The sequence below is a fragment of the Drosophila busckii genome, chromosome 3L (genome assembly GCF_011750605.1).
Source record: "Drosophila busckii strain San Diego stock center, stock number 13000-0081.31 chromosome 3L, ASM1175060v1, whole genome shotgun sequence".
Lineage (NCBI taxonomy): Eukaryota > Metazoa > Arthropoda > Insecta > Diptera > Drosophilidae > Drosophila > Drosophila busckii.
In genome coordinates, this window is record NC_046606.1 from 12,694,600 (window position 1) to 12,711,581 (window position 16,982).

Consider the following 16,982-nt stretch of genomic DNA (forward strand, 5'->3'; position numbering starts at 1 on the left):
AGTTGCTGCCGAGGCATGAATATGAATTTGCCAGCAACACATTTGCCGCATTTGCGGTTGTAATTATGCATTTAACTTGAAAATGATTTAAAGCGCTGGTTGGTTGCTTGGTTGGCTGCCAGTGCGTATGCTTAACAATTGAAGCGCATAGTTTGCCAATTGTTCGTAACTTGTCGCTGCTGTTGTTTGACTTTTAGCCAACTTTCGCCTCCAACTACTGTAAAACTCAAATAGACTTTGACGCTTTACGCTGATTGCAATAGTTGAGCGTCGAAAGTTCCTCGCTCGCATGTCTATAGCGCCAGTTAGTTCTACTCATAATATATGTATTTATGCATATGGCGAAACACTTTGCTGTTTGATTTTGCCATTTCGAGTCCCACAAATATGCAATAGTGTCGCCAAGTTGTCTTAAACTTTGTCAGGGTTGACAGACAAAAGCTTTTATTGTTTGGGCGCACAGTGCGTATGCGTAATCAACATTGAATATGCCAACTAATTTATACAAATAATAAACAGCAAAATCTTAAAGCCACAAATTTGCTTTAATTTTTGTGATATTTTTTTTTTTATTTATTTTTCACTTACTTGGATGTAGAACCTTTTGAGCTTTGCTGTGACTAGCGCAGAACGATGAGTACAGCTTGAAGTGATTGACATAATAGAGAAAAGCGGAGCCTATGGCAAATAGCACATTCTGTAAAAATAAATTTTATAATAAATATTAGAGTCACGCACAGTTTGGGGCTTGGGCCTGGGCACTTACCCTAAACTGGCCGCTGTGCTCGAATTTATGGAATTCCGGCTCAAGTTCGAGCGACTCTTCGAGATTCTGTAGAAACTGTCGCTGGAATGTAACAATCTCGTGTATGTTGCCAAAGAGCGCATTAATCTCCGCATTCGATAGAAACGTTTCGCGTTTCATGGGCTCCAAATAGTGCTCGAGCAGATTGTTCAAGTGCTGAGAGGGAGAGAGTAAAAGTTCTTTTAGTAATTCACTTTTCTTGTTCAATAAATTAAAATATTGTTGACAAAAACAAATAAATAAATAAGAGTAGCATAACAACACAAAGAGCAGGCAAAATGCATAAATTAAATTAAAAAATCAACAGCAGACGCAGCAGCAGCAGCCCCTTAAACAAAATAAAAAAAAATTATGCATGTATATTCTATATATAAAAAAACTGTCCACACACACACAAGCAAACAAACAGAAAGAGCGAGCTCAGCTCCCAGCTGAGGGGACCGAGCAAGCAAGTTCTGGTTAACTGAACAACTTTTTAGTTTACTGAGTGCAGAAAAGAAAATAATAATAAAAAAAAACTGTAGCATAGCCACAGGCGCGCGCTTTCATTTGGAACAATACTTCCGGCCAGCGGATAGAAGCGGCATACAAGCAAAGCAGAGTAACTAAAGCAGCCAGCAGCCAGCAGGAGCAGCAGAGCTGGCAGCAGATAAGACTGTCCAAACGTTGCCGCAACGGCGCTTTACATAATTTCTAAATTATAATAATTATTTGTATGCTTCCTGGGCCCAAGCCCGACGCGATTCTCGCCGTGGCGTTCACACTGACGCTGGCGCTGGCTTTAGCTTAAAGCGCCAAAAAAACAAAAAGCGTAACAAAATAATAAAAATAAAGCAAAAATGTAAAACTGACGACGCACAGTTAAAGGATTAAAATTTGCATTTTTAATTGCAAGCGGACGCCGGGCCGACTAATGAATGTGCCCAACTACTCAGAGCTCAGCTCAGTTTGGACGGGACGGGGGAGGGGCAGACTTAAAGCAGCTGCGAACTAAAGCGTAACTCACCTTGACGTAGGTGCGTTCGGTGTCCACCAGTTCCATGATGACTTTGCGCAGCTTCTCGGCATCGGTGAGTTGGCGCGATGGCGTCAGCGCTGTGGTCGAGACTGATGATGTGACTGAACCCGTGGGGCTCGATTTGCGCGTTTCCTGAGGTGAACGACAAAATCCGGTAACCTTAACAGGTTCAGGTTCGGTACGGTTCAGTTGATTGTGTTGTGTTGTTGTGTTTTGTGACGTGACCGTGCACTGCACATTGAAATTGTGTTGTTGCATGATGAGGATCGTGAAACGTAACAAACGAAACGAAAACGAGCCAAGCGACCACAAAAATAAATGACAATAAACAAAAATGAAGTTAGCATGACAGAGATAGATAGATACAGCGATAGTTACAGTGGGGGTCTGTATGTGTGTGTATGTGTGTCTGAGTGTGTTTGTGTTAACTAGGTCGGCTTAAGGGGTCGCTGGTTAGGGGTCATAGGGGGTATTTTTCTTTTTTATAGTTGTTTGCTTGGTAAAAAAGGGGGAAGGGGGGGGGGGGGGCGTTGCTAAACTCGCGGCCACTTTACAACGGACAAAACCAAAAACCCCCCCCAAAACCAACACCCAGACAGCAACCCAACCAATCTCTAACCATCTAACTCATGCTCAGCTCGTGCTTCAGGCAAACGTCAGCTGCGGTTCTAAATGACTGTCACGTCCTTGTCGTAAGTCCAAGTTGGGGGCGTCGTTTTGCGCTTGTTCTCGCTGTTGTCCTCGCTAAAGTTGCTGCTGCTGCTGCTGCTGTTAGTGTTCGTGTTGCTGTTGTCGTTGTCGCTGTCGTTGCTGTTGGGGTGTTTGTATTTGTGTGCGGTTACAAGCACATTTGGCACTGACAGTTGACGCTTGACGCTTGACATAGAGTGCACACACACACACACACCAACACAGCAATGCATACAACAACACACCAACACTTACAGCAACACCCTCAACAACCGCATTTTGCATAAAGCATTGGAGGTGCGCAAATCTTCAGCCATCTTATGTCACTTTGCACAGTGGTTTTATTTTTTCTTTCCCATGCCCATTGCCATTCCCATTCCCATTCCCATTGGCCATTGCCATTTGCCATTCCCAGCTTGTTATTTGTTTTGTCTGTACCGTTTTTCTCGCTTCTTTTAGCTCTGAACTTGCTAAAGTGTTAAATGACGCATTGACCGGAACTTGTGCTAGCAGCTGATAAATTGACTTGAGACTACGCCAAAGGCGTAGCGACAAAATATTGAATGAATTTGCATTGTAAATGCCTAAACAAATATTTTTATGTGCCTATCTCTGTGTGTGTGTGTGTCTTAGTCTGTGCAATTTGCAAAAGGTCAAAGCTTAAATCAACAGAGCAAAGAGACAAAGACAGAGCCAGAGACTGCGACTGAGACTGAGACTGACAGTGATGGGCGTTTGATGCCGATGTCAGCGTGACTAAGTAAAAGGCTTAGCCCGACCACATTATTCTCTCTTGCTAATGTACATAGATTAGGCATAACGCTGCCACGCCATTTATCTCTTTATATACTTAGTAGCGTAGTTGCTTAATTGCAATTTTCGCAGCGCCAAGGCAACATAATTACAGCGCTAAATTAACTGAAGCTGCTAAAGAGCCAAAGCGAACGCACTGTTGACTTAGATAAATGAGCAGCTTGCTATAAATAATATACAGCAAACTGACTTGAGCTTAAATGAAATTGTCAATAAGCATTACATTTGGCCTTAGGTATTGTTGAGAGTAAAGTTACTTTTCGCAGAACTGAACAGAAACATAATTATTAGGTATTCAATAGCAATTGCAACAATTTTGCTAGAGCTGCAGTCGCTTACAATCAGTCAGTCAGACAGATCAGTCACATTAGCGATAACTGACATTTTGCGCTATAACTGTAATATGCCGTTATTTTCGTTACATTGTTTGCAGCTAGTTTTCTTAACTTTCAGCTTGAATGCATTGAATGTATTGCGAGCGCCGTGTCTTTGTATTTTTGTCACGTTGCCATCGCTGCCATAGCCCTAACTACCCACCAAGAGCTATCTAGAGCCCAAGCTCATGAAATTTCAGTTGTCATTGTTCAGTCGAATTGCTGCTGTTGTTGCACTTGTAGTTGCTGTTGCTGTTGCTGTTGCTGTTGCTGTTCACTGGCATTGTGGAAGACATTTCACTTTTATGCAGTTGCACTTTGTGTATTATTATTTCGTTCGTTCTGTTTGTTGTTGTGCAGCTTGTTCTTGTCTACTTTTAACTGTTTTATTGTTCTGCATTTCTTTCGTTGCTTTCAGTTGCAACGTCAACGGTTGCGCCGCTGATTTGCATAAGCGGCGACTGCGACCCAAAACCAACAACAGCAACAGCAACAGCAACAAAAAAAGCTGTAACTGAAACGAAGGCACAAAGCGCAACAGCGAGAGAGAGAGAGAGATGAAAGCAAGAGCTTAAAAGAGCTGTGGTGCAGGGCGCTGGGCCAGGTGAGCTTATGGGCCAGCTGCTGAGTGCCAACATTGTTGCAGTTGCAGCTGCTGCTGCTGGCGTCATGGCCCAAAGATGAAAAATTTGAAAATGTCTTGAATTTCTGCTGTGTGAAATGTCAACTTGAATTAAAAGGATTCTTATGTAACGCCCTGACTCTTCAGTCTCTGTCTCGCCTGTCCATTGTGCATGTGTGTGTGTGTGGGTCGGTCTCAGTGTGTTTGTGTGTCACTGTGTTCAAGTATCATTAAATGAAGTGGGTTTCTGCCAGTCTCGAGCACACTTGGGTAAAGCATATCCAGAAACAAAGTGCATTCTGTGGCGTCTTTGCGTTGCCCTCGCTCTCTCTCTCACTCTCTCTCTCTCTCTCTCTCTGTCTTCTCTAGGCGTCAGTTGTCTGTCTGGGTCTGTTGTCTTGTATTTCTATGCACATCCTTGATATTTTTATGCCAGCCCATTTCTATTTGTGACGTTTATTGTTTGCTGACTTGCAACACAACAAGACCCAATAGGCCAAATTTCCACTGACATCTTTGCCCAATTCCCCAGACCACAGCCCAAGACTCTGGCAAATTTCAATTTCAATCAGGCAGCCCTCCCCAACTCTCTTAGCTGCAGCTCTCATGTTTGGCGCTCGTTTTAATAGTTTCCGCTTCCGCCGAGCGAGTTCAAAGCAATTGCAGCTGCTGTTTGGCCATTGCTTCCAGCCAGTCAAGTGCCAAGTTCCGGCCCCGCATTGGGTGTGTGAGTTAAGTTTAAAGGGAAGGAAGTTCTTGGCGCGTTTACATATATAAAATATATTCGTTTTGCTCTTTGCAAAAAGGGAGTGCAGTTAATCGTGTTTGCGTTTTGTTTCTTCTTGGATCATGTTTATGCTTTATACGATATATATAAAGTTGTTTATGTTTATAACTAGGCACTTACTTGCTCCGCCGTCTTGAGTAGATTCTCGATTTCAAAGCTGCTGGTGCGCGATGTGGGCTTGCCCACGCCCAGCGCCGAGACTCCGGCCATGCCCACAGTCAGCTGCGCCATGGTGGGGTCCACAAATGAGGGCGCCGGCGAGCTTTCTGCCTCCGGTGAATACAAATCCTTGCCGTTGCCATCTACATTACAAAAGGCATAGAAAGAGAGAAAGAGAGAGAACATAAAGAGTTGCAGATAACAGTTAGTTATGTTTATGATTATTAGTTTGCTTGTTGCTCATAATTAGTTGCCCATGGGCAAAGTGTTGCTCTTGTTGTTGTTGTTGTTGTTGTCGCTGCGGCAATTTAAAGTTCGATTAAGTTTTTTATTTATGTTCTTGCAGCTTGTTTGCTCATTTTAAATTCCATGTTTGCGCAATAAACAGCAGCAGGAATTTAATACTTGCCCAAATGACGCCCAAAAAAGCAACAACAACAACAACAGCAGCAGCAGCAGCAGCAGTCGCACAAAAGGCTGCAAGTAATAAAAAAAATAGCAACCAGCCAAAAATAAGAATAAAAACAAAAACAACAACGAGCTGTAATGATTATTGCTGCGATGTGTTTGCCACAACGTCCACACGCGAGAGCAAGGAATCGAGCACACACACACACACACATACAGAGACAACAGCGCTGGCAAACAAAAAAAAGTAACAAGAATATAAATTTATGAGCCATGCATGGCTTGTATACACATGTAAGTAACACAGTAACAGCAGCAGCTATACATGTGTGTGTGTGTGTGTGTAGTTGTGTTAGTGGCAGTTCTGTTGGCGGCAGGAAGCCGTTTAAAAATCATGTCCTTGAATGCCACTGCGTTCCTGTCGCATGCAAATTGGTTACAACAAATTTTATGAACGTTTCTTGCCTCAAATTTGACACTACACTTGCCACACACACACACACACATAGAGTTGTGTATAAGGATATTGAAAATTGCTGCCATATAAATTTCAGCTTGCGGTCCTCTTACAAATTGCACATACTCGTAAGTCCTTGCTAGACAACAAGGCAAATGCCTTGGCTAATAACTTATAGACATTCGCTTCCTTTTTATTCTTTTTTGGGGCTGGGGGGTTGCCAGAACGTGCCAGCTCAAATATGCTCATAAACTGCAGAGTTTTAGTGACTTTAAGTGAACTATAAAGACGTACGGGGCGACTAGTTTATGTTACATAGGCGCTGCTCCAAGTCTGAAACCATTTCCGAGTATCGAATACGTTGCAGGCTACCAGAGCTAGAGCAGTTTGTATGCCATGAATGTTTTGCTGGGCCTTAAATAGATTTTATGACACTTGTTTGCGGCTTATGTTGCTGTACAGTAAACGCTCGCAAGTGTGAATTTGTTGTTGGCAGCTGCTTAAGGCTTAAGTTAGGGCAGTAAATCAAATGAGCAGCACAGCTGACTAGTTCGATAGCCAAGACTGAACTAAGCTGCAAGCTGAACAGCTTAAATTTAAAACTAAAACAAGCAAATATTTATTGATTTCGTTTTAGTTGCTTATTGTTAGTTCAAAAGAATATTTTTTGATTCGCTTTATATTAATCTTACAATTCTTTGGAATTTGTATTCCTTTGTAAGCAGCTTAGCTGTGAACTGAGAGAGCTGCACAAATATGAAATGTGTATTCAATAAAAGTCAACTGTATATGCATATCTGGAAGCTTTTAAATTAAATCGTATATTTATTTTTTTTGCGCCATGCTGTATCCAACACATTTTTATTTGCAGCTGAAGCTGCAGCTGAAACTGAAGCTGAGCTACTTATCAAGCCAACACTTTTATATATCAAGCTGTGCTGACTCTGATTACCAGCACTACTCGCTGCGTGTGTCTTTTGAGCGCATACATGCTTCATTTAATTGTAGATTTAATTAGCTTCAAGTGCTGCCGCTCGGCTTGTTGTTGCCCGTTGCCGTTTAATTGCCAAAGTGAAATGTAATCCACTTTTTGTACTAACTACACTTCCTTGTTTCGCGCTACCCTTTTGGAGCGACCAGACTTGCACATTCATTATGTATGGCAAGCGTTTTATTTCTTTTTATTGTTGCTGCTATATCCCATATCCCATATCCCACATATGCCACAAATGTCCGTTCATGAGCTTGTGCGTGTGTGTGCCCAAATGGGCTACACCCACACACACAGGCACACACCCACCAATACATATGCTGCTGCAATATGAGTCGTTTAATTTTTTCGCAACAATTCTTTTTTGTTGTTTGCTGTTTTCTTGATTTCTTTATTGTTGTTCGTGTGTGTGTATTTTAATTCTTTTTTTTAGTTTAGCTGTGCCTTTTAATTGTTTGCCGCATAAAAAGTTTCATTTTGTGTATAACAAACACACACACGCACACACACACGCATACACACATGTGTTTTCATTTTATTTTTTTACTCACTCACATTTGTTGTTTGCTGCGTTTGTTGGTTTTTAATTGTTTTGTGTTCTTAGCCACTTCGGCTTTTTGAGTGCACTGCAGCATGTGTGTGTGTGTGTGGGAGTATCAGTGTATATGTGTGTGTGTGGGTGCAGTTTGTAATCCTGTAATTATGTAGTTGTAGCTACGAAACGAAACGACGGCACGGCCTCAGTTTCTAGCTACCCCCACCCCAGCCCACTCCACTCGCTTTGCTGTTAGCACGCTACTTATTGATGTAATTGTTGTTTTGTTGCCGCAACATGCAGCAGCGGCAGCACTTGCAACATGCATTTAACAAAAAAATATATGTATATACTACATACATATATAAATTACTTTAATGAACTTTACAAAATCGCATGCGCGCCCGGAAATGCGCTTTACGTTTCCGCAAGCTACACACACCGCAACTCAACAACAACCACAACAGCAACTGCAACTATTAAACATCAAGGCTATGTCCTTCTCACTCGCTCTCGCTCTATCTTCTATCACACACTCTGTAGTGCTGCTGTGATTAGTTTGCTTTTGTTGTAGCGCCCAGAGATGAATGTTGTGTTGCGGTTTTAAATGTTAACAAAAAAAAGTAACAGGCACACACACAGCTTTAGCTTTAGTTTATTTTTTTTGAAGTCAAGCCAAAAGTATTTAGTGTTTAGTTTATAGTTTTTGCTTTTGTTTACTTACTCCAACCCGGCGCTGGCACAATGAGTCCTGTGATCATCTCCTCACTCATCACGGGCGGATCTGTGGGTGGCGGCGGGCACACCAGCGAATCAATCATATCATCCGTAACACGCATTATTCCCACTAGATCTGGCGGCTCGGTGCGCGAGGAGCTGCAAATATTTACATAAAATTTTTGTTATTCAAGTGTTGCTTTGGTTTTTGGGTACACGGGCTGCCCTTAAAGCTCACAACACCTGCTGGGCAGCTGTACAAGTGGGCTGACCTTTTTCTATGTCAGCGCCAAAAGAAGCGGAAAAATGTGCTGCTCTTCAATGTGCATAAATTGTATGAAGGGATTTTTGCTGGCGTTTGGCATTTGCCCATTTGGCCATTTGGCATGGGTTACAATTTGTGGGCTATGGACAAGCGCTTAGCACAAAGGCGACTGCTGGCCATAAAGAGCAGCTAATTAGGCTATCAAAATGCTGTGTGCTGCAAGCTGAGGGCGCAGGGCAGTCGAATGAAACAACTGAACTGTAAGCAGCACTCTAACCCGACTTCGCTCTCTCTCTCTCTCTCTGGCCAGGAACTGGTCAACGTGTTTGTATTCGGCTGCGGCTTCAATTTGTTGTTTTGACTTTGCAACAACAACAGCAACAGAAAAAAAAAAACTTCAAGCCAGGTGGGTTAACAAAATCACAAAATATGAGAGAAAAAAAAGCATAAAAGTTGCAAGCATAGAAAATTTGGTTTGCTGCTGCCATTTTTCGTGCTAAATTTCACATTTTTGATTTGTTGCGAAACAATTTTCGCCTGTGTATAGGTGTGGGCTAACTGTACGTGTGTGTGTATTTTGGGTTTTCAACAGTTTTTGCCAGCCAACTTCATATTGCTGAGCATCAGCAAAAAATTAAAAAAAAATGTTCTATGTAGAGAGAATTGCAAAGCTTTTCAAATGTTGACATTTTTTGGGTTTTTTCAACTAAAAGTTTGATGTGTGCGGTATTTAACATTTGATGCTGATGCCGTAGAACATTTGGCAGCACGACTTGTTAATTAACAAAAGTGGTTTTGATTTTTTGCCCAAAGTGCAAATTTATGGCAACTTTTCGTCTACATGAATAGTTCGAATTTATGGGCAAATTATTGAAAATTATATGAGCTGCACGCTGAAGGGAATAAATATAGAAAAGTATGCAGAATTTTTTATAAAATGCTTTGACTGAATTTCAAGCAACAACAAACAAATTAATTAAAAAACAATTATTATTAATTAATATAGCTAAGTTGAGACTTAGTAATGAACGCACTTTCATAGAAGTTTGACAGCTTGGGAGATAAGCTTGGAGCATTAACATTCAAATCTTGTGTTCAGTCTTTGTCGACTGATTCTTATGCTTGTAAGTTTAGTTTGAAATAAAAATTAAGACCTTAATTGCTGGTCATATAAAATTTGTTTACTATTTTTTATTTTTATTTGTTTTCAGCAACTTGCAACATAAACTTTTGATTGACAGCAGAACTGCCTTTGAGCCCAAGAGAATAAATTTTATATATGTAATTTCTTTTTTGAAATTCAAATTGAACACATGACTCTAAAGCTTTTTATCAATATGCTACAGTTGTGCATTTCCAATTCGCAGTCAACTATTGAACTGATGCGCTAAAATTTTGACATTGTGAGCCAGACAATGGAGACTAAAATAGTTAATTAATCTGTGTAACTGTTTAAACAATGCGGCTGAAATGCAAATACGGCTAGCGCGTATTGAAATAGGAGACAGGCACTAAGCCACGTCAACAGATGTTTGCGGAACGTGCGAGCTAGTTGAACAATTGATAGCGACGACGACGACAACGACGACAAAGTAAAGCAAAGCGAAGCCAAACATAGCATAGAATATAATAATAATAATATAATACTTACCGCATCATCATGCTAAGGGATTGTTCCTCCTGTAGGACGCTTTCCAAGTACATCATATCTAGATCGGATACAATCGCACCATTGATGACCATTATTTCGTCTCCTTTGATAATGCCTGCAATTGAACAATGGAGCAAACAAGTGAGTGAGTGTAACAATAACAAAACACACACACACACACACACACACACACATACGCATATGCATGCACAAAAGACTGCGCACAGCGAGTCTTACAGTCCATCAGTTTCAGTTAAAAGGAGTCAAAGTATATGTAGCTATAGTTGCGCGTTGTCTAATGTAACGTAGATAGTTTTTGTTCGTGTGTGTGTGTGCGTGTGTGTGTGTGAGACAAAGCAACTCTCAATTGTGGGCTAGGTTGTGACAAGTTTTGTAAAGATAAGCGCCATGTCTTTGCCAGTGATAAAACAATAACAGCATTGTGGCTTTGCATTGTTCCATACGCCATGTTGCCAGTTTTATGTCTTACAGTCTACGAGTCCTTTGGCTTCGTTAGCATAGGTGAGGGCGTTCGTTCGTTCGCTCTCTCTCTCTCTCTCTCTCTTGCTGTTTACTACAACATTTATTTGGTGCAGTCTGCTGACTGTTTTGTTGCCACGTTATCGCAGCATTTGTTGTTGCAGCAGCAGCTGCAATTGCAACTTCGTCTTCTTGTAGTTGAGACTATGCTTTAGTATGTGTGTGTGTGTGTACATTTTTATCTGCCTGACAGCATTTGTATTTTATGCTAGACTTTGCTGCACCTTGAACCAAACAGTTTTGCATTTTTTTGTGCTGTTGTCCATTTAAATGGAATTTTTCTTATGCATGGCAAGTTACCAGTCGCTTCCTCTTTGCCAATTGTTCTGTGTCTTGTCTTGTGTGTGTGTAAAATTTGTTACGTTTCGTTACGTTTTGGCCGGGGATTATTTGGTTTTGGCAGCATATGCATTAGACAAATATACTGTTTACTCAACTTGCATTTGGTATTTATTTTGTTTTTATTGCGGTTGCTCCTTTGCTCGACTTTGCTGCTACTTTTTGTCAACAGCTACGCTCGCTTGTAGTAGCTGCACAGCAAATTGTTATTCCATGTTTGCCAAATACTTTGCCACGCTTGTTTTTCAACACTCGAGCGTGGTGCGTGGGGCTGCCAACTGCAGCAGCAGCAGCAGCAACATTATTATGGATTGCCCTGGCTGCCTGCTTGGCTGCATCTGTTTGTTAACTTGAAAAGGCCAAGCACACACACACACACACACACACACACAGACAGAGAGGGTTGCCAGTTAGTTAGCACTTAAAGCCAGCGTGAGTTGTGCTTCATTAAAGCCTTGGCTACGGCTGCGGCCCACACAGACTTTCGAGGTTTCAATTAGCTCAAGAAAAGTGGTTCGACCACAGCATTTGCATTTGCATTTGCCCTGTAGTTGCTGCTGCTGCTGCTGCTGCTGTGGCTGCATTTGTTATTGTTTGTGCAGCAGCAGCAGCAGCCGCTCTGGGGCGAGTTTTGTTTGCGGTGTCCTTAAATTGGTCTAATAGGCATTAACGTCCTCGTCGAGCGCACTTTAAGTAGCTTTGCTGCCTTTGCTCATTGCAAGTAATAGCCGCAGTCTTAATTTATGCGCACACACGCAGCCACTAAACATTGCATGTTTTCTCTCAAACAGTCTCTCAGACTTGAACTATGCTAATGTGGCGTATACGTAATGCACAGCTATCTATTGATTTGCTGTTACAAATTATTTGGGCAACACAATTTGAATTTAAATGCAATCAAATTCAATTCGTTAGCCCACTCGCTGGCTGGCTAAAAAAAATTGCTATGAATCATTAGCAAGTTTCACACTTTTCACAGCGCGTTTTATTTGCTGCTCATTAAACTTTCAACACCCGCGCAAAAACTTGTCCAGTGGCATTGTTAACGCAGTTTTGTCCCCCCCCCTCCGGCTGGCAACAGCAAAAAAGTGACAAAAAAATAAAAATAAAGTTGCAAGCAAATTATAAACTAACCAGCAATGGCCGGAGCAAGTTTTTGCTGCATGTCTCACTTTTTTTTGTTGTTTTTCTGTCGCCAGCGAAATTTCGGGGTGTGTGCATTGTTTTATGCACTTTTGATTTCTTCGTCGTCGTCGTCGTCGTTGTCGTCGTTGCCACATTCGCACTCAGCATGCTTAATGAGTTTTTGCGCTGTGAAATTTTCTTTCAGGTTCATCACGTTTGCAAGTGCAGCACATTTTCTTTACTTTTTTTATTTCTTATTTTTGCTGCTGCTGCTGTTGTTTAAGCTGCCAACACCTGAGCAAAGCAAAACTGCAAGCCACTGTCAACAGCAGCAGGCAACATAATTTAAAGCGCTGTTCTAGTGGCGTTTCGACTACAAGCACTTGACTGCAGCCCTAGTCTACCCCAGGGCGCATGCAAATGCCAACTTAAGTTGATTTTAAGTGATAGAAAAACAACAAGCCAGCTCCAAGGCAGGTGGGGCGCACACAGCGTCAGCGTCAGAGTCAGAGCAAACGCAAACTAAGATGACGCCAAAACCCTTTAAGGACTCAGCACACACACACACAGGGACACAAATGTGTGCGAGTAGAGTGAGAAAGTTCGAGTGCGCTGCTCATCATCAACGTGATCTCTACTCGGTCACAAGCGTTGACTGTTGAGTTTTGAGTTCTTTTTGCTTTATGCATCGCATGCTGAAGTGGGAGTAGCAGTAGCAGTAGCTTGGCCCCAAGGAGTTGCTGAGCCACTTGACGCGACTATGCGACCAAAGTGAGTTTGCTCAAGTTTGCTGCTGCTGCTGCTGCTGACATAAAAGTGAAAAGCATTTAAATATAAAAGCAGCGCTGCAAAAAGCGCATGCCAAAGCTAACAAATGTAGCACGAGCATGCCATGCGTATACTTGATAATTTCTTTGGCAACATTGTCGACACAGTCAGTCAGTGGTGCTGGCAACATTGGCCAATTGTCAATGTCATAAATTTCAGTTAAAAGCGCTGCGCATTCAGCTCCTGGCCATTGACTTACCATTGTGCATGGCCACGCTCTTGTCCTCGACGCGGCTCACATAGCAGCAGAGCTCGTCCTGCCGCTCGGCGTTCTCGATCAGCTCCGCCTCCACGGAGAAGCCCCACATCTGCTCCAGCGTAGTGCGCTGCAGCTCCACCTGGTACAGAATCTTCATGCAGACTTCCACGAACTCGTGGTTGTGCAGCTGCAAGACAAATAAGCAAAGCATCGGTATAAATAAGAGCAGCAAAGGTAAATTTCAATAAATTAAAGAGCAGCAACGTTGCTAAAAATTTACTACGAAAAAGTTTTTGGTGCAGCTGCACTTTTGACCTGGCAATATTTACAGCTTGTTGTTCGGCACACAAACTTTCAGTTTGCGCTTCTTTTTCTTTTTTTTTTTTTTTTTTGTAAGCGCAGTTTGTGTTCAAGCACTTTGCAGCAGCGCCTGACTTGGCAGTCCAAGTTGAGAAATGGCTTTCTTTGAACTAATCGCTTGCTAAGTAGACGCCCATTTGGCAAGTTCGAAATCCAAACTGACAAACTTGGCGCCCGGAGCGGTTAAAGTTGTTGCTTGCGGCTTAAGCTTAAAGAGAATTGTGCAACAACATTTTTGCGCAATTAATAATTTGTGTGTGTGTGTTGTGCAAACAAAGCGAAATGCTTTTCAGCTTTCGTTCATTTCATTGCAAAAATATTTGTCTAATTGGCCTGAACTTTGCACAAACAACATCCGCTTTGCATGTTGAAAGTTCAAAGTTCAAGCCAAATTGGCACACACACACACACATACACCTCAATTACAATTGTGTTTGCTTAGCGGGGTGGCTTACTGGGGTTACTTACATAATTTTCAATCAGATCATTGCGATGCGGCACAAAGTAATTGTGATCCTCCATGTCACGTCGCTTCTTAACGCGCACAAAGTGCTCCATGGGATTGAGGTTGCGACGGGCGCAGGCGCTGGCAAGGAATTCCTCCACAGACATCGCATCACGTAGATAAACTGTCGAGTAAGCATTGTCGGGCATTGCAACTTTGAAGGTTTTTTCCGGCTCGTCACGTGAATTCATCTGGAAAAAGGCAGAAAATTCGATTGGATAAACAGGCGAAGTTGCACACACACATACACAGACACACACACAGCTACAATGTCATTAAGCGTGTTGTTGGCAGACACACACACACATATATACATGTACTTACGGAAGTGAAAATTGAAAAATAGCAAAAACACATTTCTACCCAGCAAATGTAATGAAAAACGTCAGAAGCAGCAGGCGGCTGCTCCTGTTAGGCGTAGGAGCTTGAGCGGCAGGGTATAGGCAGAGTCGGCAGTCGGCAGTCAGCGGACTCTCGTCTCTGACAGCAGCCAGGCACTGCCAGTTTGAGGAAAACTCAGTTAAAATGCTTAACGTCATCATCGTCTGCCAGCGCCAGGACACTTTGCCACAGCTTCAATGTGACGGAGCTGGAGCTGTGATGCAAGCAACGTTGCAACGTTTGGTTAACTATATTGCACAGTCTGATGCAGCTTTGGGTAACTTGTTTGGCGGGCCATTGGTAAACGAATCAAGGGGCGCCCAGCTGCCAGTTGTCGGCTGCTCAAAATTGCATTTGTATTGGCAGCCATCGACGCTGGTTTTGCTTGCCTCGTCTCACTCTCATGCGCTCTCGCTCTATCTCTTTCAGTTGCCAGCGGCAAGACTGGCTTTTGCAGGTGTAACACACACAACATATGGAATTTCCAAGCGCATTGCGTGTGTGTGGTGCAGTTTACTTACATTGCGACGACAATTGAATAGTTTGGCCAGTTACAAATTTACACACACCAGGCACAATGAACAGCACAGCATGAACAAACAGACAACTTGTGAAAAGTTTGGGGTTTGGGTTCTCAAACTACAGTCACATCCTTCAGCTTTAGCAACATGATGTGTGAGCAGCTGGCAAAATGAATCTTTGCATTGCATAACAATTGGGCAATGCTTGGCTGTATTCTCTGCATGCATTTATATATGCATGAGCATTATATATACAATATATATAAATTCTGACAAGTCATTATGCGCCGCTGCTGCAGCGTGAAATCAATAATAAATATATAATGCAAGCGTCAATTTCAAATTCATGTACACAACAACAACAGCTGACAATTTTGACTTGTGAATTTAAAATGAATTTAGAAAAAGCATTAAATTAAAATCGCAAATTGTCAGTGGCAGTTTGTTCAGCACTTAAAGTAACATTCACACTCTTTTGCTCAAATCAAAAAATCTCAAACAAACCAATAAACGACAATAACCAACATCTTTGAGGTTTTGCTTTCAATTATTAATTATTTTAATTAAATTTCTGTCATCAAAAGGTGCCAAAGCTTGCAGCATACCTGGCAACGTCTTTGTAATTGAAATTGCAAAATCTTTTGTGCTCTTGCTGTCGCACCGAAGTTAGAATTTATGTAGAAGCGGGTGGTAAAAGCGACTTTTAATATTTCTGCTTAGTTTATTAAACACGCGCCCAGCTCCCACTACGCTCGAACTCAAAGCTTGAATGCATATGCACATTGTAATAATGAAATTACAAAAGTTAAGTCTAAGCATTTATTGAGTTTTCCAATTAACTTAATGAATTGTTAAAATGCAACATAATTAGAACTGAATGTTATGTTGATGGCGTGGAATAAATAAATGTTGCCGCACTTATCACTTAAATGTTTTGGCTTATTGAAGACATTGATGCATTTAATTTGTAGTGCCCTAAAATGTAGGCAACACTTTTTCGCTTGTGCCTTCGCTTGTTTTGCATTAAGCCAATAATAAATAATCAACGAATAAACATTTTTAATGGCTTCATCCCTTTATAATTATTTTAATTTGTTGTTGCTTTTGTTGCAGGCAAATATTTTGCTGAATAACAACTGCAACAAATTGCATTCAATTAAGAATTGGTAAACAAGCACCGAATTCAGAGAATTTCATTGTTGCCTGCGCCTTAATAAAGTGGACAACTTAATGGAACACGTTGCGCACGTTGGTGTGTGCCATTTGTTAAGTCAATTTCGTCTTTTTTTCATTTGTTGCTTAATTCAATTTGGCGTTGATGTTGCACTGCAGGCCGCCACTATTGGGGCAATTAAATGCGCTGTGATAAAAATGGTTTAAAGCCTTTTAACGCTGGCGCTCGGCTCACTGCGTCGCTCTGCGTTGGTTAATTGCCAGTTGTGAGCTGCCAGCGCGCTGTGTGGACACCTTTAATTTGATTTCATTTCATTTTCAATTGAAATTTCTGCTGCATTGCAGCTGACATGTTGGCCAAAATGGCAGTCGACAAAAACAAAAACAAGGGAGAGCAATTTATATACACTCGACTTGGCTGCATAAAAATATAAACCAAATCAAACGCACATTTTCCTCTTTACTTTTTGCTCGTGTTGTTGTTGTTGTTATTGTCAAATTCAATGAATTTTTAGCGCATTTATAAAACAACAAAACAACAGAGAGATAGACACAGAGCGCTTCAAGTCTCATTTTACACAGCTAACAATTTTGTATTTATGCTATGGCTACAATAACTGCAGCGTTGGCGAATTTAATTGAAAATGAAGTGTGCACGGCTCTGTGCATAACGCGTTTGTATATGTAATGCACATGCACATGCATTTGTATTTGTATGT

General features: G+C 41.6%; 1 protein-coding gene across 1 annotated transcript in view; it reads right to left on the bottom strand.

Annotated features, from left to right (window-relative positions):
- The window catches only part of LOC108599515 (protein still life, isoforms C/SIF type 2), a 51,983-nt gene that overhangs the window by 8,777 nt on the left and 26,224 nt on the right, over positions 1-16,982 (bottom strand). Inside the window, 8 exon segments of the mRNA XM_033293397.1 lie at positions 585-697; positions 767-961; positions 1,812-1,982; positions 5,230-5,411; positions 8,384-8,535; positions 10,293-10,407; positions 13,324-13,510; positions 14,152-14,379. Of these exon segments, the coding sequence (XP_033149288.1) occupies positions 585-697; positions 767-961; positions 1,812-1,982; positions 5,230-5,411; positions 8,384-8,535; positions 10,293-10,407; positions 13,324-13,510; positions 14,152-14,379 (1,343 nt within the window).